Source organism: Corapipo altera, unplaced genomic scaffold (assembly GCF_003945725.1).
Source record: "Corapipo altera isolate COAL_440 unplaced genomic scaffold, ASM394572v1 1, whole genome shotgun sequence".
Classification (NCBI taxonomy): Eukaryota; Metazoa; Chordata; class Aves; order Passeriformes; family Pipridae; genus Corapipo; species Corapipo altera.
Genome location: NW_020884873.1, coordinates 106,523 through 133,890, shown reverse-complemented (window position 1 = coordinate 133,890; position 27,368 = coordinate 106,523). Strand labels below are relative to the sequence as shown.

At 42.1% G+C, this 27,368-nt stretch overlaps 1 protein-coding gene across 3 annotated transcripts in view; it reads right to left on the bottom strand.

The window, feature by feature from the left end:
- Positions 1 to 18,318: 18,318 nt before the first annotated feature.
- Positions 18,319 to 27,368, bottom strand: part of BPGM (bisphosphoglycerate mutase) — a 37,028-nt gene continuing 27,978 nt past the window's right edge. For all 3 annotated transcript variants that reach the window (XM_027660693.1, XM_027660677.1, XM_027660684.1), the window contains one exon: positions 18,319 to 21,557. In XM_027660693.1, coding sequence (XP_027516494.1) covers positions 21,379 to 21,557 — 179 coding nt within the window. In that variant the 3' untranslated portion in view covers positions 18,319 to 21,378. The remainder of the gene's footprint in view (positions 21,558 to 27,368) is intronic.

The following is a 27,368-nucleotide window of genomic DNA, read 5'->3' as shown; positions in this document are numbered from 1 at the left end:
TTTTTATAAGCCATTTTTCATCACAGCATTTTTTCAACTCCCCCCCCTCCCCTCCATAAAGATGTGCAGACCTCCTGTTTTACTGATGTCCCCTTTACAATTCTCTGACTTTGATGCCTTGGTGCTTTTAGCAGAAGCAACTGTAGAGCCAGCTCTGGTTTGGATTTTTGGGGTAATACCTTTTTTTCCATGGATTCACCTGCTGCTTTTAAGGATATTGTACATCCAATAACCTGTGAGGCTCAAGTTATTCTGTTTTGCAAGGAATCAAAGGCAAAAGCCACAGGACAGGACAACCATTACACAATCTGGTGCTGTTATCAGTCCAGAGATTCTCACAGGTTGCTGCAATGCAGAAAGAAGTTAAGATCCTCCTCAAGCACTCCTTCACTGTTTTTCTGCAAACAAACATTAATAAAGGAAGAGCAAAACTTCAAAATGCACTTTGCAACCAATTAAAGAAAACTCTCAAAAGGTACAGGGTCTATGGGAGCCAAGACACACAAGAATCATGATAGAAAGAGAAGTACTGGAAAGAAAAAGACAGTGAAACATACGATTTCAGGGAGAACTAGAAGCCCCATCATTAGAAAACATTTTCATTATATATGGCATTAATAACATAAGTCCTCTAACTGTGGCTAAGACGTAGAAGGAACATCTATAATACTCCACTGTATTTTAATTTATCATCAAGAAAAGTGTAATACTCTGGACACATGATGCCCTCTTGCTGCCAGCTGCCTCCTGTGCCAGCATGGCTTCTCACCCTCCTCACCCTAGTCCTGGCAAAGCATGCTTCCAAAACAGGGTTAGTGAGGCCTGGGGCTGGAGTTTGCTGTGCCATGAGGCCTTTAGGAGGGAGAAGCCAATGTTCTTCACTGGGGACAAGACCCTGCTGACAGGGGGAGCACCCCCCTCTTCAGCGAGGGGCTGGAGCCACAGCTCTGTGACATTGATTTCAGGTTTTCAGCGTTAGAAGTGGCCCCTGTTGCTGCAGAGGGTAACATACCATCAGCACATGGTGTGTTACCCTTTGGGTATTCCACACTGACTCCTGCAGCTGTTCCACACACACAGATGCAGATGCAGGATGCACACACACAGGGGGAGGACTGCACATAGCAAAAGCAGAGAGCAGTGATGGGTCATCAGCATCCGTCTGTTATGGTGTGGCACCTATTCCAGCAATATAAGAGGATGACCCAGTCAACAGCCTGGGATTCCTTGCACCCAGAGAGATTTAATCCCTTTGTTTTAATCTCTGAGACTGATGGAGACAGTCTGCAATGACTCAGGAATGGGGTTTGTGGAGATAGCACTTGAGATGTAATGATTTCTTATCTCACGGGCTAAATCATTACCTTGGCACTTCCCTCCTCCTGGAGGATTTAGAAAATGCATAGAGGTCTCACTTAAGGATCTGGTTTAGTGGTGGGCTTGGCAGCATTATATTTACAGTTGAATCAGTGATCTTAAGGGTCTTTTTCAAACTAAATGGTTCAATGATTCTATGTTATACCTCTGCTAAGCAGGACTGTCACAGCTTCGAAGATTATTTGACTGTCCTCCCAGAGCACACAGTCTGACTGTGAAACTGAAGAATCTCTCTCCTATGCATATGGACTTGTTCTCCTTTTTTTGCAGTTTCTCAAGAAGATGCAAAGGATGGGATTTCGAAGTCATGACATTTCCAGGCATGGAATATCAGTGACTAGCCTGGAACTTTGCCCATCCTGGGCATTGCTGAGGAAAACTCACACCTGAACAAAGCAGCAGCAGCCATTACTGATGCACTTCCACTTGGTAAAACAGATTTCTTTCAGGATACCCTTTGGTGTAGAACATACTAAAAAGAAGAGAGGGGTTTGCCTTTTAATTTTTCATTTTTACAAGGAAAAGCTTTGACCACTTTTCATTTCAGGGCTCAGTGGGCAAACTCTAGATCACAGCTAACCAAATAAATGATAAGTGACTGATATTCTCACCCCTCTCTTTTCCTCTCACTTCACCAGCTGAGGAATACGTTACGTAGGATCCTCCATAGCAGTTGAGCAAAGGTTTGACAAACGCAGGACCACGTATATAACAGAGACTTGCAAGTGATTATGCTGATGCAGTAATTTCATAGTTTGCTCAGTTCCAGACTTTAACCTCAGTGCCAAGAATCAATGCCACATAATAATAATGAAAAATCTAAAATAATTTTGAAATACACAGAGAGAGACATGCAGTACAATATACAGCTAAAAATAAAAGAGTAAAAGTAAGCAAATAAGGAATGCTCGAAATGGGCATGGCAGTTTCCCCTGGAACAAAACTAAGATTTAGTTACCACCCAGTCTAGTGAACCTGGAGTGAATCTGGAACACAATAAAGGTTCAAAATAAAAAATACCATGAAAAATTATACTTAAGTTTGATTGCTAATTAAAATAAACTTCAACAATAACAACAATGGGCTGCCAATATTATTAGTACTTCTATACTGCTTCCAAATACCCTGGGTGGAATTGCTGTGTTCAGTCTTTGAAAGAGTAGAACATTTGAATAAAAATGCATAATCAAGTATAAGACTTTAGAAACAGTGCTCAGGCTGTATCCAAGCAAGGATACAAGCAAAGGATACAAGGGAGTGTACTCAGGTCCCAATTTATATACTATCTTAATTTAATGCATCTTTTGGCCTTTCAGCTACTAAGTATATTGAACTCCATAAAGTGCCTTTGAATTTGCACAGAAACATCATTAGAATTTTTTTTCTAAAATGAATGCTAGGGATACTAAAAAAGAGAAGCAAAGTACTTGGGTTTGGAGGGATTTTCTGGTTTTTCTTAAAGCACAATCTGAACTAAACTCGGTTCTGCCAGCTACTGATTTGCTGTAGACAACTTGAACTGTGACTCCGTCATACCACCCATGGTCAGCAAGAGCAGGACAGAGCCCTGAGGAAACACAAGTGCTGGCAAACCTGAAGGTACTGATCTCCCCAGACAACCTGGATCAAAAGTCCAGAGAACTTCTCACAGCTAAGAGGCTGTGTCTTTCTCAAGAGATTGAAAACTGAAGTGTGGTCCATAAAAAGGTTCCTTTAGACATTTTGTCAGCAGAGGAATCTCTGCCCTGATTCCCATTCCCATCTGGCAGGACTCCAGTCAGCACAAGAGACACAGAGCTCCCAAGTAACTTTTGGGTTTTCACTGGTGCTTGCATTTTAGAACCTCTGGCCTATTCTCTCTTCCTGAATTCTTTTTGGTATTTCTGCTACATACATGATATATCCAGCTAAGTCCCATGCTGAAGACACCATACAAACAGTCTCCTCAGATGCTGTCTTAGCATTTCCATTGTCAAGTCAAAGTATCAGCTCAAATGGTCTCGAGTGGTCTGCAGGGTAGGTTTGACTCTGAGTTAATGTGACCACGTTCACATCCAAACTAGTTCAAAGGAAGTCACTGTCCTCCAACACAAAACCTTCAAAGGATCAGATATTCAAAAAATCAGATGACTGGTTCATTTTTACTAGGGAAACCATGTTATATTTTTAAAAGCTCAACAGTCTCTTTTGCATTTGATAAATTACTTACATTAGCCAGTCTGAAACTCCGCTCAGTAACTGCCACTCCCCTATAACATCTTGATTTCTTCTCCACAGGAACTCTGTAAATTCATTATCTTTTTCTTGCAATCCATCTTCTTCATTACATCCCTTAAGGAACCACTTGAGCTTTAATTCATCCACATTTTCCCAGGCTCAGCTAAAAGCCTTTAATTGTGTTCATGACAGGAAATGCCTGGTTATCTGTTAGGTAAACTGATTAATTAAATACCAAAACCTTTCAGGACAGTTTTTGGTCTTTTAAAAGCAGAGGTTTTAGGTTTTTTTCCCTTTGTCTCAACCCCATGGTAATTCTTAAAGACCCTACCAGGGCCAGCAGTAGTCATGAATGGCACAGATCTTCACAGAGTTCCTACCAACTCCTGTACTTTATCAGAAGGTTCTGGTGGTCAGATATTTTGAAGGCTTCTCCTTGTTATTTTTTACCAACCTCTTCCATGGGGTCAAAAAATGAGTAGTTAGTCACTTTGTTTTACACTGCCTGACTTTTGCCCTCTGAAAGCATTTAGCATTGCCTCAAAGGAAAAACAATTCTTGGTTGTCAGATTTCTACAATTTCTGATTAATCCAGAACTTTTTTTTCCCCACTTGCATTCCTTCCCTTGGCCTTTCTGTATGGATTCCTTAGCTCAGGAAGGCAGATCCTTATTTCCCTTAGGCAGGTTTCTGATTTTTGTGATCATTTTGCCTGCAAATGTTATTCTGCTCACTAGGTCAGGCAGAGTTTTTGATGACACAATTCAAGATGACAGGGTTCATGGCAGTCTATAGGTAAGAAGGTGAAAGCCCCTGAAATAGGCTCATATAACCTGAGAACATTTTGATTGTGAGCTGTGAAGGTCACGCAAGGCCCTGAACCCCACTAGTGAAAAAGCTCTGATCCTTAGAAATAATAGGTAATGACATCCTTTACCTACACCATGATGTCCACGGGGGAGCGTATCACTCACAAAGAAACTAAGCCAGCAAAAAGAGAGTAGTGAAGAAATGTAATGGCTAGTAATAATAAAAATAATTACTAAAACTGGAAGAGGCCAAGAAACATTATCAGCCTAAAGATGTACAGTAAGACAAACCAACTGCCTGACCTGAAATTTGGCTAAGACAGGACTCCAGGACCAACACTGTAGCAAATGTCACCTGGGTAATACTCAGTGTTCATTGTCAAGATCTTGGCTTTTTTGTTTCTGCAGGAAAGCAAGATTTTAGCACCCAGACACAGTTGATAGCATCAGACACGATAGACACCCAGCACAATGTACTGAACTGATGTATTTCTGTCAGCATGGCCCTGAGTCTTTCAGTAGACCATAAGACCATGGGATTTACACCCAGGCAAGCTCCCAGTGCCTGGGAGAACACAACACCCATTGTGTTCTCGGAAAGGGGGAAGGTAAATATAAGAAGAGACTTCCTTTACCATTGCTTCCAACCCTTGCACTCCAGAATTTATACAAATAAAATCTTGCTTTTCAAGAAAACATGAAAACTGTACTGTGCAAAAAAAAATTATACCAGGGTCATTTAAGAGCACTCAGTAAAGGGAACAATTCAATCAGGTCCTCTCTCAGTGGCTATATGAGCTGTTCACTGTTACCTTGGCATTTAATGATGGACCAATAAACAAGGTAGGCAAGGCCATGCAAAAGTACTGAGAAAGTCTCTGTAAGCCCTGTATAATTTTGGCCTTAACAGGCGCAAAACAGTACTGACATCTTTTTATGCCCTGTTTTGTTTTTTTTTTTTTGGTGGGGGAAGGGAACTTTCCTTATTAAATCTTTTTTCAAACTAAAAAACTTAAAAGCAAAAAAACTCCATTAGATGTGGAAGCACTACATCTTCAGTTTGTATGTTTTCAGAATATATATATATACATATATTAATATATGGTGTATATATATCTACTCCATGAGCTTAACCAAACTGAGAAGTAATAATAGGAGTTTTCAAATAAAATTAGGAAAATTCTACCCAAAGAAAATGGCACTTACTGTGCAGTTGTGTCCCTGCTTCTACCATGCTACATAGCCATCACATCTGGTTGAAATATGCACGTCATGTTGTCACCACTGCATAAACCACCCACCACAGAAGGGATGACAGGGATAACAGGGATAACAGGGATAACAGGGATAACAGGGAAAGGAGGCTGCAGTGCCAGGCAGGACTGTGAGACACAGGTCAGGATGGATGTAAGGTGAACCAAAGGGCCTATCAGACCCTTCAGTCTATCCAGAGGCTGTTGGAAAGAGCTGTTTACTTCCATGACTATCCAACAGGACCAAAAAAACAAACTCTCAGAAAAAAATGCCATGGTCTTTTCTTTTTACCTCTTCTTTTAGCTTTCCACTCACATTCCAAATGAATGTCTTTTGGAAAGAAAAAGGGAAAAAGGGGGAATATGAACATGAACTCTGGCAAGGGTTAAGCAAGATGGTCTCCTAGAAAGACAAGGCAGGGTAGAAGAAGGAATGGGCAAATCCTGGCCTCTCTGAGCTGAACAGGGATTTGGCAGGAACCAGAAAGGGTCCTGAGCATCTCTGTGCTGGCATGCCCTGTCTCTGCTCTTCTTTCTTCAGTGCCCAGCTGGATGTGGCCCCTCACATAGGCCTCAGAGACTGCTTTATTGCATTAAAGATCTGTGAGCTGGTGCCCTTGTGTTCCTTCTTCTGTAAAAGAGGAATGTGTTTTGGCTGCTGAACAAAAACAGTAAAGATGGATTGCAACAGATAAAGTGCTTAAACCAACTTTCTTCATTTTATCTCTTCCCTCCCCCTGCCATTCGATTCACATAACAAGCAAATCCACCCGCTGAATATAAACACAAATAGATTTTCATGGGAAAGTTCATTAAAAAGAAACCCTCGAGTTTTTTTTAGAAAGAATTTAAAAGACATGTCAGGGAGCAGCTGTAAACTAAAATCATTGTCATTCTTACTCTTCTAACAAAATCAAGCCTAGAATCTTCCCAGGTAATTCCCGTCTTTGCATAGGTCAAATTCATAAATTATGTTATTTTCCCCAGCCCCTCTCCACAGCCAAAACTAAGCCAGGATGAGCAATAAATTTACTCATTAGATGGAGCAAGACTATCTATAGTAGAAGGTATGCCAAAGCACTATAATGGAAGTCTCAGAACTGGGACAGAGCAACTTCATTTACAAGCCTTAGAAAACCACGGACAGAGTCCTTGTCTTTTAGGCTTATTCCAGTAATGTCAGTGCCATCCTTCAGTAGCTGAGCAATATTTGAAAATCAGGGGGAATTCCCTGGGAAATACTGATATGGTAAAGGTCTTCAAATTGAGAAGGGCTCCTGCCACCCACTTCTTCCTTAGTTCTTACCCTCAAGAATGCTGTTACTGACAGACCTCTACAAACCATGCTCCCACTGGCTTAGTTTCTGGAGGAACACTAATTTTCAGTGGTAAAAGCATGTCTCTTCCTCAGCAAAGCCTTGCTGTGCAGGGCTCTCTGCCTGTAAGTTGTTAATGGTACAGGGACACCTCACCCACTTCAACCCCACGGCAGGAAGCTGACTTGATTTTTGGCTTGAAGGCATGAAAGGCACCTCTGTGCAGTCATTGTTGGTTCTCCCTTGCAGAAATAAGTGCCATTTTCAGTCATTAATAAAACTCCTCATGGATATAACCAGCATAGAGGGTCTAGCATGGCCTACCACCAGTTCAGAGTGAGCTAGGTACAAAAGCTGGAGGACTGCAGTGTCTCTTGGGATAGGAGCTGCTGATGCTGGAGTGAAATTTTCTCCAAGTTGCCTGGTAGCTGCATATTTAAATCCACTGCTAAGGGTTATTCCTGTTTTCACTCAGCATTAGATCTATGGTAAAGTGGTGTGGTTTAACCCCAGCTTCCTCCCAGCCCTTCCACTTCGAGGCCGAACCGCATCCTCTCCTCCCTCTTCCTGAGACTTCACAGTGGCAAAAAACCAGTTTATTTTCTAACTGGAGATTAAGCCAGCCCTTTATGATCTGGCTCTTGACTCTCCCTTTTGAAGAAAACTTCTGGTGTGGAAAATACCACCACTATTCTGCAGGACTGAAGTTTAAGAAAAATATTAATGAGTGAAAATGGGATTTAGACAAACCTAAAAGGTTTTTTTAAATGTTAGGCAACTTTAATTATCAGCCCTGCTATCAACTTCTGCTGCCTGTGTTTGCCACCAAAAGGACAAACAGTTATCAAATCTACTGGCATAGAAAATTACAGAGATCTACAAAAGCTGTCTCAAGCTAAAAATAAATCATATCCCAAGGGTCATTTCTCCCCAGTCTTTGATAACCCAGGATTAGAATGAGTCTCTTTGGTGAAACATGAAGATAAAAAGTCACCTTTCTTCCCAACCATACCCATGTGCAGAAGCAGCAACTTATTCCACCCCATAACCCGGAACCATCCTGAACTTCTAACTGCCTTTGGAGAGCTGCAATTTTACAGGGAGTTATGCAGTTTCTCAACATGGAGAGTGATTGACATGAGAACAATGATATGGCAAACAGTCTTTGTGGGAGGAAACTGTTCTATAACATATCTATCTGCCTTGCAGAGAGCTGTTGGCAGAGTGATTTTCCCCAAGGAATGCTGTCTCGCAATAGGAACTGTCCTCTTTGCCACCTTCCTTTGACAGTATGATGTATTTCACAAAATGCCTGGAAAAACAAGTATTGCATCTTGAGAAGGCTAAATTATGACAAATAAGAGGCAGAGTGAGATGGTAACAAAGACAGAAATGTTCAAAAAACGTCAAGTATTTTTGTAGCAGATTACAAAAGCTTTTTTTCCCCCCCTTTTTTTTGTCCTTAGAAAATGTTTTTCTTTGGACAAAGAAGCACAGACTTAAAACTGAGTTTTCTCCTGTTTTCTTAGATCATTTTCTATCAAAAAAGAATCTTACGAAAATCCACTTCCCAGAATAATTTCCAGTTTTTATAAATAAAGTATTAGTACCCCAAAGTTGTGGTTTCTCATTTCATTTTTTTTTTAGTGCATGAAAAAAAACGCTTTTGTCTTCTGAAATACTCTAAAGAGAAAAAAAAACATTCAGCTCTTCACAATAGTAACATGTCCTGTTTTTTTGAAATACGCTTGCCCCTGCCAGCTTTTTATGGAGCTAAACACATCTAAGCTTGTTGCAGGGCTAGAGGGGAGACTTACAAGCCACACAGGAGATGGTAGGAGGATTGCTCTTTCTGCAACAGCAGACAGTTTGCACACCTCAAACTGCTTTATAACCTCTTTTATCTCAATAAATATCTATGCATTTAGTGAGATGAGGTCTCTGACTCATGTTTGCTTGGATTCTCACTATCAGACTTTATACTGCCTTTATGGTCATGTATGGGGAAGAGGTACATGTATTCATTATCTTAACAGTCTTTGGGGAAATACTTTTCACCTCCACCTACTAATGTTTTGCCTTGTTTTATGTGGAAAATGGGATCATCGGTCAGGCACTATGCCGGTGTCCCTGATACACTTTGAACCCCCTTAAGTTCCTGCAAGGGTGGAGGATTCATAAGTCGCTCCTAATTACCTGTGATCTTAATCTCCAACTTTGAATGAAGCAGCCCCCGAGCCCCCTGCATAAATCATAGAGTCACAGAAGGGTTTGGCTTGGAAGCGCTAAGGAAACTTGCCAGCCTGACCATTCAGGAGCCACTGTGGTAGTGACACTCCCATCACCAGACTTTCACTGCTGGCACCGAAGCCCCTTCACAGCAGACACCTCCAGTGAGCCAACAGGTTCCTCACTTGACTCCCTACACACCTCACTCAGATAGTCAGACCAGATTTCCTTACTGGTTTGACCCCAGGCCTCCCACAGCAGAGTCTTGGATCATAGAATCATAGAATCAGCTGGGTTGGAAGGGACCTCCGAGATCATCAAGTCCAACCCTTGATCCAACATCACCACGGTTACTAGACCATGGTTACTAGACCACTAAGTGCCACATTCAGTCTCATCTTAAAAACCTCCAGGGACAGAGAATCCACCACTTCCCTGGGCAGCCCATTCCAATGTCTGATTACCCTTTCTGTAAAGGATGTGTCAATCCATAAAGCAATTTCACAGCACAGTAACACAGAAACAGCTCAAGCTGGTGCCTCCGAGGAGGGACCCCCAGCAAAGGAATGCCTGGGGTTTTATCCCCTCACGGTCCAAGTGGACTGAAGTCTCCTTCATCCATTGTCTTCTGACTGTCCAGTCCCCTGGTTGGGCCACAGGTCCCCATGCCCTTTGTTGTGCAAACAGTCAGCAGTTCACAGTCTTGCGTCTTGGGCTCCCACTCAGAGCTCAATCTGCAGCTCACACCTGCAGCTGCCCCCAAGCCACCTGCACTGAATGTTTTCAGCAGAAGGGACCTTAGAGACTGTACAGTTCCAACCCCCTTGCCATGGGCAGGGACACCTTCCACTAGACCAGGTTGCTCAAAGCCCTATCCAGCCTTGCCTCCAGGGATAGGGCATCCACAGTTTCTCTGGGCAACCTGTTTCAATGCCTCACCAACCTCATAGCAAAGAATTTCTTCCTAATACATAACCTAAACCTATTCTTTTAAAGCCATTACCCCTTGCCCTGTCACTACATGTCCTTTTAAATAAATAGCCTCTCTCCATCTTTCTTGTAGGTACTGGAAGGCTGCAATTAGGTCACCTCCAGGCCATCTTTTTTCCAAGCTGAACAATCTCAATTCTCTCAGCCTTTCCTCACAGCAGAGGTGCTCTGTCCTTCTAATCATCTTGGTGGCCTCCTCTGGACTCACTCCAACAGGTCCAGGTCCTTCCTGTGCTGGGGACCCCAGAGCTGGATGCAGCACTCCAGGTGGGGTCTCAAAAGAGCACAAACACAGAAAATCAGGCAATTTTAGTGGAGTAACAGTAGTGTATTCAGGATGTACAATCCAACATTACAGTTACTGTTATATATAAGACAAAGTGCATATTTATATATATGTATGTGCACTCACATACTATAGCCTGGAATTTTTATTTCAAAAATTTTCTAGTATTGAATGTCTAGAAATATTAACTCTACAAGGAAGCACAAATAGAGAGTAAGCTTGCAATGGTATTATTTTTTCTCTCAGGCTTGTAAATAGAGGTAATTTTAATTTGCTCTTTCTATTGTATTTTTAGGTTTTCAGTGTCATATTTAGTGGTGCTGTGCATGTGGCAACATTGCCATACATGTTTTAGGAACTCTAAAGATCCAGAGTATTAGTGACCCAATGCTGAAGACTCATCTCCAGTTTGTAAGAAGTTACTTGTACAGTCATGTCACAGATTGACACAGGGCAGCTTGTGAATGTTCGTTCATTAATGTCATTAATCCACTGTCTCCCAAAAACAAAATCACCAAAAAGACCACTGAGACATTGCTGTCAGGAAGACTTGAGCTTTCATCATTTGAAATCTTTTTTAACTGTACATACACACCAAACACAAACAGCTGCTGATAGTCTCAGCTGCGTAAAGGAAGCAGTTCTGAAGGGATCAATGGGGTCACAACTGAGCTCTTAATTATCAGATGCATCCAATTAAACTGTCTGCAAAGTACTGATTGGATGTTGACATTAATACCATAAAGTATGTTTTACAGTTACAATTGCATCAATAAAACCGTAATACACTAATTTCCTGAGTCCATTTTATTTACTTCAAGTGATTTGAGCTTGAGAAACATAGCTGGAAAAGCATAACAAAAACATATTTCTTGGTGGTTTGCCTAGGTTTGCTATGAAGCTGAAATCTAGACACTGGTCAAATGATTTTTTTATGTGTATTGGTCATGGGTCTTTCCTTTTTACTTTAATTTCCTGTTACATTTCTATTTAGAATTTGAAATTGTCTGTCCTGAGAATTTCCCTTGTGGTTGCTCCACTTCAATAAGAGAAATTTATGTGGGCATTTTCTGGAAGCTAAGAGTGCAGGTCTGAACTTTTTGACAACTGTTCATACTGCAGATTTCAACACCATAATTCTGTAAAATATTTAACACTCCAATAATAAAAGAGTCCAGTTTCCTCTGCCTTGACCCATCTCTCCAGCACAACTTGCTGGAGACTACAGCAAATGAAAACCAAAATCTTGTAAAGCGTTTGACTTTCTAAGAAAAAATGTGGATCTGTTTCTTTCCTGAGTCACACCATATTTACCCTAATGTAATTCTTCTCACTTGTGCAATCGTGGCCTGGAACCAGGAGGAGGATCATGTGGGGCATATGAAGCTGCAGGGCATACTCAAAACTGGCCCCATGGCCCTGGATGGGATGGAAGAGAAGCCAAAGTCATACAGGACAGAAAGTTTGCTGGGTCATCATCTTTATCGACAGCAAAATCCAGCTTTGGGGCAAATGACAAAATAGAGCATAAATGTAGCCATCCATGGGTTTGTTTGCATGCTGTGTGTATCACCTATCAAAATCAACTCTGAAACTAGGTCTAATCAGGCATGGTGATGCTTCTTTGCAGATACAGGCTTCTGTAAAGTACATCATAAATCAGACTGGAACTCACACTGGAGTCACACTGGAGCTCCCTGAGTCACTGGAGAGAAGCAAATAGTGGGAAGCCACCATTAATCTCACCTAAATTAAATGTCTAAAACAAGTCTGATGACTCACATCCTAAAAAGGATGGTTAGTCCCACTTGTCAATAAAGGGAGCCAAGAGAGGGCCTTGCTCAAATGGGGATATTATACTGCAAGAGATGCACAAAGAGGTGAGTTAAAGCCTGTTCCATCAGTCCCCCTTGGTGGGGAAAACAGCATCATCAGGAATATGCCCTGAAGTGCTGCATCAAAAAAGGTAGAAACTCTTCCTCCAGTTCCAAATTTGTATCATGGTGTTTAAATTGAGCTTGAAAAAGTTCCTGGCCATTTGCAACAGCATTACAAAGACTTGTGAGAATGATCTTCATGACTGTTGCACAGCTGGAAGTGGTCAGACTGGCCAGTTGCGGGCTGTTTTTGGACACACGTTTATTTTTATGAGTGAATTCTGGAAGAGACAGCAGCTGGCACATACAGCATGATTCTACCAATGCAAGGTAAATTGCCACTGAAGACTTCTGAGCTTTCTCTCTACAATTTTTACATTTTAAAAAATTAATTTTACAGTTCCTGTAGTAAGAATGAGGGGCCAAAAATACAGTAAGTATATATCGATTTCTTCATCATGGCTGCAGGGATCTCTGATTCCGAGAGGCAGTGGGCAACACACACTTCTGCCTCAGCAGAAGTCCTCCTGGAAAGGATCACTACACAAACAAACATTGTACCACACCAGAGTGGTCTGTCTCTGGTCTGCCCACAGGGATCTCTACTGCCAGAACTGGGGCCCACACTGCTGCAACAGGGAGACTGTGATTTTGATATCAAGAGGTGAGAAACATGGACGTGGATTCTGTCCACTCTTCTGTCATGCTCATTACATGTTTCTTATGCTATTCACTCATCTACAGGGGTCTATACAAAACCTCTTTTTGCTCACTGAGCAGCAGTATATCTGCAGGCCGGGTGACTGTTGACATGGTCATGGCATGACATGTGCTCTCACAAAGCAAGCAAAGGCTACAGTGGCAATTGGGGTGCTGGGGCCACATGTGAACGGGTGAAAGGACAAGAAACTCCATTTTAAAAACAATTAATCTTTTAAGCACATTGCAAAATTAAAAAGCACAAAACTTTTGTAAATAGAAGGTGAGGCAGAAATCTCAAGCTTTCTCAGAAACCTCATTTTATTACTCAGAGCTCCATTAGGTTGATGACGAGGACAGAATTCAGGATTATTCAGGCTTTGCAACGTCTGGCCCTTTTCCTGTCTGTCCATCCAGGCTGCTGTCTTTAAGAGCCCTCCCAGGAACCTAGCAAAAAACATGCTGACAAGATACGAAGGTTGCATTTCAAAGCCTGCTCTTTATTTCTGCATCCAGGGGGAAAAAAGAGTTTGTGGAAAGCCTGGCCCTCTCCCTCTGCAGTCAGCAGGACTCACACTGTCTGCTGCCAGGAAAACAAGAATCAGGATCCCAGGCTATAATAACCAAGGTGAACACAGCAAAACGTGAGTGCTAAGAGTTAGATCCACTATTGTGCTTTCAGTCAGGAGTTCTGCAGTCATCAGTGGACATGCTGAACACAATGAGAGCTAAGCAACTTGTCTAGCAACTGGACCTCCCTCATCCTTTTTCCTCATGCTGTCTTGGAGAGCTGGACAAGATCACATATTCCCACCCTCAACATGCAGTAGGCAGCTCTTCAAGTGACCTGGTTTTACAAAAATGCTGAGTTCAGTGGAAATTACTGTGCGTAACACTCTTAAAAACAGGGACGTTAGAGGCAAATCTATTAAGCACCTTTTGAATCAAGACCAAATAACCAGGCTTTATGAACCAGCCTTTTTTCTCATCTGCCTTGAAAACCAAATCGAAGCTACATAAAACTGCAAAATAGATTGCACAGTGCTTTGACAGCTCTCAGCTCTTAGCTTATCCTTTTCAGAGTACAGGCATATGTAATATAGCACCCCTAATATTTCTGTAATGGATTTTTCCATTTGTTAGCTCAACCTTCTTCAATCCTGGCACATTACCCTTGGACCCTGAAAGAATTAACATCAAGTAGCGCCTGTATGATGCTTTTTTTTTTGGGTATATCATTAACAAAAGACCTGATCCATGACGTGGTGAACAACCACAAATCTCACCAGCAGTGGTGGAGGCACAGACCGGTCTTTGGCAAGCCACAGCAGTAAAAAGTCATTGGTTGTGTAGCACTGCTGGGCCCAAGCACAACAGAAACCCACTGCAACAACCCATCAAGTCATAGCACCCTCCTACTACCTCCAATAGATCTGCCATGGAAGTAGCTCCATCGTTGTCAGCTGCAAAAAAATGCTGTGCATGAGCAGCCACTGGTGGGAGAGAGTTTCACTGGAACACCAGAAAGAACAGAACAAGGAAATAAAAATTATTAAGAGGAACACAGGTCACAATATTTCTCTCACGTGGGTGGTTTTTTCCAGTTAAAACATAAAAATCCTCATTTTCCCCTGTGCATCACAGGAATACAGACAGGACTGTAAAACATAAAATGTGATCCACCTGGAAATCCATACCTCAGCACAACACTTCTCAGGTTTTTTCAGATGTATCTCCCTCTTAGACCTATTCCACACTTGACCCTGTTTCCTCCTACCTATGCACCTCTTATAAGCAGCTCTGAAGCTGGCAGGGCACACCACTGAAGAAGGTGTCATGGAAGAATGCTGCATGGGAGCTGCTGGATGAGGTACTTTGTGGTTCGTTGCAGAAATTTAGGGGAGGGTCACATCAGGGGACAGGACAAAACCACAAACTTGGGAAGACGTGAGAAATACAGTAGCCAATGGGACCATTGAGAGCCAGGTGGTGACTCCTCAAACAAATACGAAAGACCATGTGAATCTTCAGATAACTGGTATTTGTTTCTTTACATAGACAGCAGCTTTCTATGGAAAATGTTTTGGCACTTGCTGGTGTTCACTTTCTTTTTTTTTAATTTATGTCCTGTTCTGAACAAAGATGCCAGTACTTCAGGTGGATTCTGACCAAATCTGATTAACGTTTTCCAAGCTGAGAAAACAGTCCCAAAATCCAAGCTGCTGTGGAATTTGAGTTACTAAGGTAGCAGAAGGGAAGGACAGAGTAGCTAATAAGGAACTAGAGGAAAATAGGATATAAAGTACTTTGAGGGTATCTCCTGATCTGGAAAACCCTAACAGGTGAGAGAGAAGAATGCACCGTCCTTTGAAAAAACTTGTACAAGAGTATCTGAAGTCAGATTCCTGAAACGCAAGGCCTCTTCCAAGTTGTTTTGTTTTATTTTATTTTTTTATTTGGCATGTGCTCCTTCCCTCATGCAACACTGACTATTCTAGTGAAGCTGCTGATGCAATACAAAAGCAGGACTAATTACTTGACAGTCTGTACAAGCGACCCTAAATGATGATTGCAATTTATTCCACACCAGAACTAAGTCATCTTCCCATCATTTGTTAAACTATAGGGTGGCATTGGCAGAGATAAAATGTGCTGTCTTTCAGAAGAGGTTGATTAAAGCTTGCTGTCCCCATATGCACACAGGAGTGTAAAATTGGTCCCATTTTCCTGCATTCACTTACCATAATGCGCTTGCCCCCCCTGCTGTCCACTTGCATTTCTACAGTTGCAATTTGTGCAAGAGCGATTGCTTTGCCTTTAGGGATAGTTATGAATATTTATGCTTGCTTTCTCACTGCTATCATAGCCAGTATCACTGCCTTCCAGAGCGATCCCAGAAAAAAAAAAACAACAATCTGTGGAGTTCAGGAACAGTTAAAGAGCCACAGATGCAACCTAGAGAACTAGCTCAGCTTTATTTACAGTACACTAGAGTTACTGGGAGCTTGACAAGTGTCTGGCAGGAAAGCAGGATTCACTAGGTGGTTAACTCCTCAGCAAAGCATCCTAAATTTAGGTTATGGGATTCACTGCACGTGCACATTCCTACTTGCCAGCACTTCTGCTAGATTATCACTGGGAACAAGGAGAAAAAAAGAAGTCCTTCATTAAAAGAAACAGGCACTTCCACTACACAGCTCTGGCAGCAGAAGGTGCTTCACGTGTATTCAGATGTTCTGCTTGCTCCAAATGTCTATAGATGACCAATGTGGAAGATGGCAGCAAAGTCCTGCCTGGCTTCTCTGAGGCCAACAGCAACCAAAACATGAGCATGTGCTGTCACTGGACTTATGCTGCTTTTCTAGAAGAGAGAGCAAGAATTTCTTCCACCTAATTAACATGTACTAATACTTTCAAGCAAGTGCCAGACAGAAGGTGAGGAAATACATGCTGTGCTCAGGGGGAGCTGAAGGAGACCCAAGATAAAACATGGCTATTGTAAATGAAGCATATGCTTGCCAGGGGTCCTGTTAGAACTGCCTTCTGAAGCCTGATAGGGTAACTGCAGCACCTACATTACCAACTCCAACTGAGCTGCGGGAGCCCAGTCCTTTCAAAGCAGCCATCAGACACCTTCAGGCCTCTTCATTGCACCCGGTGGGACTTCAAAGCACAGCAACATCCACAGTCTGGTATCTGCTGCCCTCCCTTGATCTGTCAGCATAACAGGAAGAACCAGAGCAGGGAGCCTCTCCCCCTTCCTTCTTTAGAGTGGGGACACAACGTGGCTGCTAAATTCTGCTAGAATAGCCCCAGGAAGGCCTGGGTGTTGACTAACAAGCTAATAGGGCAGCAGGAGGGAGGAGTGCTCTGTCACAGCCATTCTGCTCTCTGTGTGATGCTGAATCCCTTTTGTATTTACCCACCTCCAGAACCTTCGGTCACCATAATACAAGGAAGAGGCAGAAACACCTGTTTGGCACAGCTCTCAAAGGGAGATGCCTTCTTTCCAAATCCTTCTGCAGTTCTTCATTTGAATCACTAGTCTGTTCCTACCCAGCTCTGAAATTTCTTGAGCAGCTGAGTTGTCATGTCAACTTCCTTTCCTTCCCATGGGAATTTAAGACTGAGGAGATGGTAGCACCAGCACAGAAGACAGACAAGGCAAGTGTCATTTATTATGGACTTTGAGAACTAGCAGCTCTGAAACAGGGTGATCATAAACTCGTGGAGGCAGAGTCAGATTAGTTTAATATTCAGGTGGCATTCAGACACTTTCCACAGATTTACCAGAGACTAAAATTTCCACTAAAAAAAAAAAACAAAACAACTCAAAGTGTGATTTTTGAAAGTGTGACCAGGTAGAGACAGTCTCTCCTCAGGCTGTGTAGAGTAAGTTCAAAGCAAATTCCTTGGCACAAAAGTATGATGGACTGAAACCAAGCCAGTCTTCAGATGGTTTTCTCCCAACACAGGAAATAGTGGACACAACTCTGGAACAATCTGAGGTGTTACAAAGGCAGAGAAAAGTACAAAGGGTGACTGGGGGAAAGGGTGGAATATACCTTAAAACACCGACAGAATTTTGAATTGGCTGGCAGTGTTAAATATCAGTACACAAATGGCTCAGAAAGATCTGCTCCATTCCCCACTCACTCTCAACACAATCACAACAGCAGTATTGGTTTCTTCAGTATGCATTCATTTTGAGCCACACTGCTGTGTCTTCCCACTTCTATCTGAATATTCAACTTTTAGGACCTTCACACTGCTTCCCATTACCCCAGCATCCAAAGCCTTCTGTGGGAAGGTCAGTAACAGAAGACAGCCCTCAGCAGGCTTGTAGTTCCTTGTGCATGTCATTCGAGTTACAACTCTGCTTGGCACCAGAGTACTTTGGAAAGTGAAGGGGTTGACTTGGTCTCCAGAGGCTAGAGTTTGAAATGCTTCTTATTAAAGTGAAAAGCAAGCATGGGGAACAGCAAGCATTTGTTTAGATTCACTGTTCCGGAACTAAATGTTCATTATTCCCAAGCAAATGTCCCCATGCTTTGGAACAGGTATGTATTCCCTCCAGCCCAATTATTTACATGCAAACATGAGGTATGTTGGTTTTAACAATATTTCAGCCCAACTGAAGGGTGATGTGTAATCAACGACAGTTTTAGGAGTTTTGGAACCCTGAAAGTCACTTTTATTTAGTTATCAGCCCTGAAAAGGAGACAAAGGGGATGGGAGTAGAAGGAAAAAAAGACTGAAGTCAAGTTGAATTCTATTTCAGGTGAATTTATTGCGCTAGGAAGAACTTGCCAGATCCTCCCTATTTACAAAGGTTTTCAAGAGGATCTAGATCTATTACTGCTATGAACCACAAGTTAAAAATACATAAACAAACCAAATTAACCACATCCATTATGTTAACTGTAAAAACACCAGTTACCTTATAGGATTCTGAGGCATACTCAAATATGGGGAAAATGCTTCCCAACCACTCATCTCTAAAGTCACCAGCAAGACTCTCATGTCTCCCTCTCATGTAGCTCTGCCTGAAGATCAGCAATCTTTATGCCACTGTTGATGGAAGGTGGTTTCTGTTCTTCAATATACATGTTTTATGAATCAGGATTTTAATTAAAAGGCTATTCAGAAGGAAGCATTGCAAGGTGTTAAAATAATCTTAAGGAGAACAATGAAGTCCCCAGCTGGTTCCATATGATACTTTCGTGAGGTGTTATTGCTGCCAGATGTGCATCTAAAATTCTGTCATCACTCTGGAGTCACAATCAAACTTCCCAGGGCACTGTCACTGTTCACATCTCAAGCAGCACTATAAAAACAGCATCACCTGAAAACATCACATTAGTGTTCTCTTCTTACTGTCCATGACTCTTCTGAAAGGATGTTTTGATCAATTTTACCCATTCAGCTGCAAGAAGAAGCAATAATGCTCTCCAAATTTACTTGTCTACCCTACCTTTCCATTGCCCAGAAGAGAGCATGGGTTCTCTAAGAGGAGGGGAAGAGAGAGCATATCTCCCAGTTCAGCTGGTTTCCATTTCCACATATATTCCAGCTGAACACCAAGTCCTGAAGAAGTTCTACACTGCAATACCACAATGCCAAAGGGATGTGGACATGGCCTGTACGCTCATATCTGGATGCAGGCAGTTCCCACTGACAACAGGTGGCTCTGCTAGTCTTGTTTACAAGCCTACAGTAACTTTCACTTGATACTAAACTTGACACATTATATAATGTTTGGGGAAGAATTTAATCACTTGAGTGCCAGAGGCCCTTCTCAGGGCATTCACAGGTGAACGTTGGCTGATGAACAATCTGAGTCTGTCACACTGAATTGTAAAGTATTAACTAAGATTCAGAGTTACTCTACACATAGAAAACTAAAAACCCATAAAGGAGTAAGTCAGTATCAAATAAAGGAGCAGAGAAGCTGCTAACAATATTTCAGAGAAAAAACAAACAAACAAACAAACAACAGAAAAAACCCAAAACGAACACTAAAAACCCTTTCTTGTACAAAGAGGAAACCTACCAGCTTTATGTTCAAAAGAGAAACATGTAACTTTGTTCCTACTGCAGGGACTACAAAAACGAAACCAAAGAGAAGCCCAAGCATAATTCATGTAAAGAGAAACTGCTCCCTAGTAAGAAGTCTTTTATGAATTTTGTGCTACACTACTCTGACCTGGCATCAGACCCAGAAAGCCTTGCTCCACATAGCAGGAAGACTATAGAGGCACACCACACTGCCACACTGCTTTCCTCAAAACAAAACATCCTCTCACAAAGGGAGTTTACAGAGCTGCTCACTGCAAAGCAGCAGCTGCCCTAGGACTGTAGAAGTTTATACCATCATCATATCAAGGAAATTCTCTTTAACATCAGTATTTGTACCTGGGCCATGCTGAGAACACATTCAGCTCTAATAGCACAAACACAAATGACACCCATGACAGTATGCAAGGTCAGAATCAAGATGCTCAGGTGTTGTGACAGTGGGCCAGATATAAATTTTAGTAACAGTATCATATTTGCAAGTAAGATTAAAAGCAAGTCTTCAAAAGTGGAATTACCCTGATGCTTGTGTACATGAAGAGAACATCAGAGTGCCATACATGCTACACTACATCCAACCACAGTGTGAACTGGTCAAAATCAGTGCCTAACAACAGCAAGGCCACACTGAGCAGGAATCAAGCTATGATTGTGAGGAGAGGTTTATTGGAGAACACTTTCAGGCTTGGCAGAATATCCTTCCCTACCAGCACAATGGCTGAATGAGCTGCACCCAGTAACACTTCTTACCTGCCTCATACATCTCTTCCAGCCCTTCAGAGAATTTGATACAGATAATGTCACAGTAATATTACTGTAGAACATATTTATCAGGATATCTCTGCAACTCAGGAAAGCTTGGGGGGGGGGGGGGAGGAGTTCCTATATCCAGTTTTATTGAGTTAAATGTTACAGAAGTGTTTCAAAGGTATTCAGGTCCCTGAGAGCTCCATTATAATTTAAACACTAAGCAGGAAACCTCTGTGCTTCTTTTGTGTACTTAAGTCTGAGTTAGATGCTATTACTGCAAGCCAGCAAAATGCAGTCACGCTGGGCTTTGCAAAGGTGGTGGAGGAAAAGCAATTCCATCTAGATTCCTTTGAAAAAACAGAGTATAGTGTAACAAAAGACAACCAGGATAACTAACAGTCAGAACATCTCTACAAAATTCTCTGGATCGTGAACTGGCCATGGAAGATTCAAAATAACAAAGGCAGAGAGTTGTCCAACTGGAAGTGTTCGGAAAGACTGAAGGAAATCCATTCACAACAAATTGTCATGGCCACTGACACAGAAGAATCACAGCTGATAACAGAGTTATCTGGTGCCACTTTGTCAGTGAGAAAGTTTTAGCACCTATAACAACCTGGACTTAACTAGTACAGTAAGCTGGTGCTTTTCTCCTTAACAGATTAGGACTGATTGTTGGTAGACAACACTAACACATCCCTTTTTTTCTGTACTGGGCCATCCTCAGTCCCAGATCTGGGGCAGACTGCTTTACAAATTTCCATTACCTGAATCATCCCTTCATTGCTTTTTTTCCAGTATTGAGAACCTCACGCTGTGATCTAAAGTCCAGTTTTTGAAAAGGCAAAGGGTTAAGCTATCAACCTGAGACCCAACAACTGTCCCTCCCAATTATTTAGTGCCTGAAATTGAGACATTCACACAGTACAACCTAGCAGTCATACATACATTGTCACTTACTACCACACTTTAAACACAGCTTCATTAGTCAGTGACATTTTACTTCTCAACAGATTTTACTTTCCCTTGATCTTCCACTTTTTTGATGGCAGCTTGGATAGCTTCTTGATCACCCAGAAACTGGTGAGGGCCCAGAGGGTGCAAATTCTCGTCAAGTTCAAGAAGTATGGGCACACCAGTGGGGAGAGTAACATTGATGATGTCCTCATCGGAGATGCCTGCCAAAGGAAAAACACAGAGTTACACCTACAGTTTCCTAATTGCCTACTGCCTTATTTCTGAGATTAGATAATCTTAAAACAGCCAAGGACACATCCCAGACTCCATCAACACCATCAGCTACTCAACTGTCAATTCCCAGCTAGGCCATAGATTGGTTTGTGCTTTAGGAACAGCTAAAGGAGAGAATTCTCATGGAGGTGAAGAGTTTCTTCATTTTTTCAGCCTATACATGTGGAAAAAAAAAAAAACCAGAAAGAGATTGCTCTGGAGACTACACTGTTCCTTTAACACAGGACATGGAGGACAATAGGTTCTACTCCACAGTTTCCCAATTCATGCCTCACAAAAGATGATTAGAGTCCACAAGTGCTACTCCAACATGAAACAACCTCTGCTAAACAACCAATACACACAGCCTCTTTAAAAAGGCAGAACACCAAGGTTAATTTTTCTCTTCAATTTTGTATGTGAAGCTTCCCACAAAAGCTGTCTTAAAAGACAGTATTTAATTCTTCTACTGTCAGGATCACTCAGATCTGATTTCTCACAAGTAAGTTTACAGCAGTGTCAAAAGTACTCTTGCCAGGATTACTACATACAGGATATTTGTTTGCACTTTCAAATGAGGGAATGGGGAAGAAAAAGGAGGGAAGAAGTCAACTTTACAGCTTAGAGTATTTATCACTTCACTAAAAGAATGTGTACCTGGAGAGAAATTTCATTTTATTCAGATGTGCTTAATTAAACTATTCTGAAGGTTCTGATCTCAATGGAATGGCTGGTTATTTTTACATCAAACGCACAAGTCTCCAGAGACTCCAAGTGAATTTTGAGACCAAACATCCTAATAAAGTTTTCACACAAGGTCTAAATAGTCGCATTAAGAAGCAGTGACTGCAAAGACATTGTCTCAGAAAATCGGGCAAAAGAAAGCTAGTGCCACTGGGAATGTCAATATTTCTTTTTTCCTCCCCTTTTTAGAAGTACTGAGGTCACAGCAGCAGCCTGCTGTTGTACAGCAGGACAGCTTTGAGCAACCCACACTTAGAAAACGCACACAATCGCTTCTAAGGCGATGACACCATATAAACTAGACCAAGGTGCACCAAGAAAACATCCTCTTGAGCAGCTGACAAAACAGATGGTTCTCAGAATACAGGGGTGCAAATTTACCAGTGATTTTCACATTAAGCAGAAAAGCAGAGCCAGCACATTAACAGGAAAACCCACACCAGTGAAGCCACTCAGCCACAGTAGGATGACAACAGGTCAGAAAAACCAGAACTAACCATGAGGTAGAAAGACTACACAAACATGCAACTTTTGCAGTGACCTACTCTTGCTTAGATCAGCCCAAGCACTTAGGTTAGCCCTGAGTTTCCAAGGGTATGGAGCATCAGAAACAAACCCTTTCAAGAAACTTAGACTGTGTTACAATACTGAACATCAGTCCTTTAAAGAAAATTCACACTGTGACAGTTTAAGCAATCCTTGCACACAAGGGATACTCAGCTGTCCTAGGCCAAAGAATCAGACCTACAGCAAAGAACTCAAGGAGTATCTCAAATTTTAAACCAGCACACAAATCAATGGGAAAAATACTGAGTCTGTTTACCAGGCATAAGCACAATTCTCAAAGACTTTGGTTTGCAAAACAAGTAGCCAAGCTGCCTGAGCTCTTATTTCAAGGATTCTTAAACATCAGATTTTAACAACATACAGATCACCATGTATCCATAGATTGTCTAGGAAGTGTTCTGCCCACCTCTCAGATTCAGTCTCCCAGACCAAACCATTCATATCTACACAAAGCAGATGAAGTCACGCAGGACAGTTAAGGCAAACCATATAATGTGGTCACGACCCATGATATTTAAAAGGTTTTTCCCTCTGGAGAGGAATAAACAAAACTAGCTGTAGCTACACAGATTCAGAAATGCATTTTATTGTTTTTACAGAACACAAAGTGACCACAAATGTCAACTAGTATTGATTTACAAAGCAAAATGGTGCAGTCTAGAATAAACATGCTGCAACAAGCACGATGGCTTTCTCCTCAGGATTTTTCCTCCTACAGAAGTGTTGCCTCACAGCCAGAAGCATGGAAACACAAGCTGAAGTCAGAAGAAAATTCTAAAGAAACAACAGCGTCCTGTGGTTTTATCTCAGCACTGGTAGAGTATCTGTGAAGTATTTCTGTTCCTCAGGAAGCAAGAAGCTGAGCAGGATTGTCACACAAACTCTTTGGTTGCAGAGGGAGTTCATCAGAACACTTTCCCGACCCAGCAGGCCAGGGAAGGGTTTACATCTCACACTCCAGCCACTGCAACTGGATATCTGCTATCCAGTAACTGCTATCCAGTTACTTCATGTGCTGTAACTCAAACCAGCTGACCTTTTCTTGCACTTCATCTGAGCTGGCCTGTGTCACAACCTGTCGTACCTCACAGGGAAGAAGGGTGAAATCAGAGCAAGGTCTCAATTGCTGACTACAAGGTGCAATGGGAAGTAAGATCACTGAAGAATCAACACTCTTCCCTCCCCACTTTAATCCCAAAGCCTGGGTCTCAGCACTGCTGAAGGGTTGCTGGAAGCAGTCTTTACCCAAGAAGGCTTAAAACCCAGGTCCTACCTACTTACAGCCATGAGAACCCACAGGCATTACTGAAATACTTGGGATGATTTCCTCAGGACCCCAGACAAAATGCTGACAGAGCAACTACATTCCTCAAGTGGACATTTCCCATGTTCTCTCACAATCATATGTTAAACACTGTCCTTTAACACCAGCTGTACAGCAGGAAGCAGTTTGGTACATGAACACTGTAATAATTTGGTACAGCAATTATTACAAAAAAGACCTTTGAAAAATCACATTCAGAATTCTTTCCCAGCTCCATTTAACTGAACTGTGGGTGATCAAACCCACAGAGACCAGGAATATCTCAGTGTAAGTTTAAGAATTCACCTTTATGTGGTGGCCCATGAAGTGCTTTGAAATATTCATATACTGGAAAGTCCTACAGAGACAAACCCCACTGATTTTGAGCACCTGCAGCCAGCTTCTGCAAAGGCTGGTTCAGCTTCTCCTTCCCTCTCACCTGCCCTTACCAAGTTCCTTCCTTCTATTCTTCTGGTTGGAGCAACACAAAAACCACAACAGCTACTGAGAATAACTACACCCCTCTTCCCCTGCATGCCAACTACACTTGAGGCCAGATGATTCATCCAATAAAACACACAAGGTCATATGCATAAATTCAGCCACAATGGACTTGAGCAAGAACTGGTGCTCTGTAACTGAGATCCAAATCAGGTCAGAGCATCCTTCCCAGATGCTTAACGAAAATACTGAAGCTTTACCCTAGTAAGTTAAATATTCAGAGCCAATTTCTGTCCTCCCTGTAGGCTAAGGAGGACCTAACTTCAACAGGGAAGAGGAGGGAAGTAAGCAGTGCGAGAATCTGGCTTTTGGTCTTTACAGAATGTTAGCTTGTTGTGCAGATTTTAAGGAAAGAAAGAAAATGGAGGGCTACAACCATGGCAGCAGCAGCATATCATCTATATTTGTTTCATCCTTATGTCTGCCAAGATTTGCTATGTCTGTATCAGGTTTGTATGGCAAGGTTTCAGTAGCAGGGGGCTCCAGTAGGGCACCAAAAAGAATTATGGGGGGTTGACCCTGGCTGGACACCAGGTACTCACAAAGCTGCTCTATCACTCCCCTCCCCAGCATGATGGGAGGGGAGAAGAAATAGGAAAAAAAACTTGTGGGTCAAGAGAAAGGCAGTTTACTAAAGCATAAGCAAAGGCCAAGCACAGAAGTGAAGAAAAACAAAGGATTTATTCCCTACTTCCCATCAGCAGGTGATGTCCAACCTATTCCCACTAATTAGGGCTTCAGCATGCACAGCAGTTGTTCCAGTGCCATTACAAATGCCCCTCTTCCTTTTTCTTAGCTGTTACTGCTGAGCACATCCTATGGTTAGGAATACCCAAAGTTCAGATTGGGTCAGCTCTCCTGGCTACATCCCCTCCCAAAAACTTGCCCAGTCCCAGCCTTCTTGGTGACAGTGTTGGAGAGACAGCCTTGATGCTCTGGGAGCACTGCTCAGCAGTGGCCAAAATACAGGCCAAGCTAACTTGCAATAAGGCTCAACAAGCTCACGAGAAATAAGCAGCAGAAGCACAGCAAAGACTGGGGTGAACGACAGGGAGAGCAAGACCATCTCATTTCAACAGCACTGAACTGTTAGATCTCAAGCTGTTTTCTGTAACTGCACTCAGACACCACAGGCACATAAGTAGTATTTCCTTAAGAAGGTCAAGCAGCAGTAATCTTGTTAAGAAGTCCTCAACACACAATCCACACCAGGTCACACCATGTGTAGCTCCAGCATGTAAACTACTAGAACACTGTGACTGCACAAGTATCACACTTAGAGTAGTGCAAGAAAGTAAAACCCTGAGGGCACTGCTCTCCCTGCTCACAGGCTGGCAAAACCAGCATGATGCCTTCACAGCCACCACATTCTACCTGCAAGCCCAGTCCCAGAGATCTGTCCCAGCTCTGTGACAACCAGTCAAGCCCAGTGATTGCAACATCTGCATCTTCAAGAGACCGGGTAACTCCTCTCCTCTGTTTTTAGCCCTGAGCATGACAAGGCTCAGTGACCACCACACCATATCTAAGAGATGACAACCTTTCAACAGGTTGGACACTCGAGAATCAGACCTTCCACAGGACCATGTCTTGCAGTACTTGAGACCAGTCCTCAGGGTCAAATGGTTGGGAGGAAAGAAAGAAGTTGAGACAGTTCACTAATCCTTCTGCAAGTCACCTGATAAATCAGTCCATTGGACTTGGTCTCCCAATAAATACTTCAATACAAACAGGGCAAGGTGGTCAAAAGTATTGCACTGATGTCTTCACAACAGGACACTGTTAAAAGGTTTCCAATCTGAAACAAGAGTTATTAGATAAAGAGAAAACTATTCCTCCACCAAAGAATTGAGCAAATCAGCTGTAAATACATCCTGTGCATCTAGGATGAGTATTTAGCATGGCAAATCCTACAGGCATTTCATACACCTTAATGATGTCCCCTCCTCTGTGCACTGAGAAAACAAGACCAAAATCCAAACCCATTGCTAACACAATACTCTGTTCTGATGACTGCATGCAAGCAGAACTACATTTACAGCTCTTCATCAGTTTTGGAGAATTGCAGGCCTGTTCCAAAAAAAATACCTCCTTGAAAAAACAACTTCAAGGATACTCTTAAGTCTTTTAGAAAAAAATATAAAATTCAGAGTGAAACACTTAGAATTGTTTCATCAGACCAAACTGAATGAAAACATTCATATTTACTGCCATTTAATCTTGGAAGATGGAGCTTAGAAACTTAAAATTAACCCTATGACTAAGCCATTCAAGTAGTCATGTAGTCTTGAAGGATTGCTGCTTGAGGCATTTGGAGCCCAGTTTTCAAAATGTCAAAAAAAAAAAAAACAAAAGGAAAAAAAATGGTTCCACTTAAGCTAGAGAGGCCTAGAAAATTCCACTGAAGTACAGGATACACTAAGCTTATCAAAAAAATTCACAAAAACAAAGTCCCTCTCACATTGGGTGCTATAAATACAGTAGACTGCAAAATTTCAAGCAGTCTTGAATCAGGTCCAACTCCAGCAAGACTCCAAAGCAACTCACAACCTTTCAGGAGGCAAAGGGAGAGCAAGCCAGCAATGCAGAGAAGGAACTCTCAGACCCAGCTAAGGAGCTCTTAAATAAAAAATAAAATTAAAAA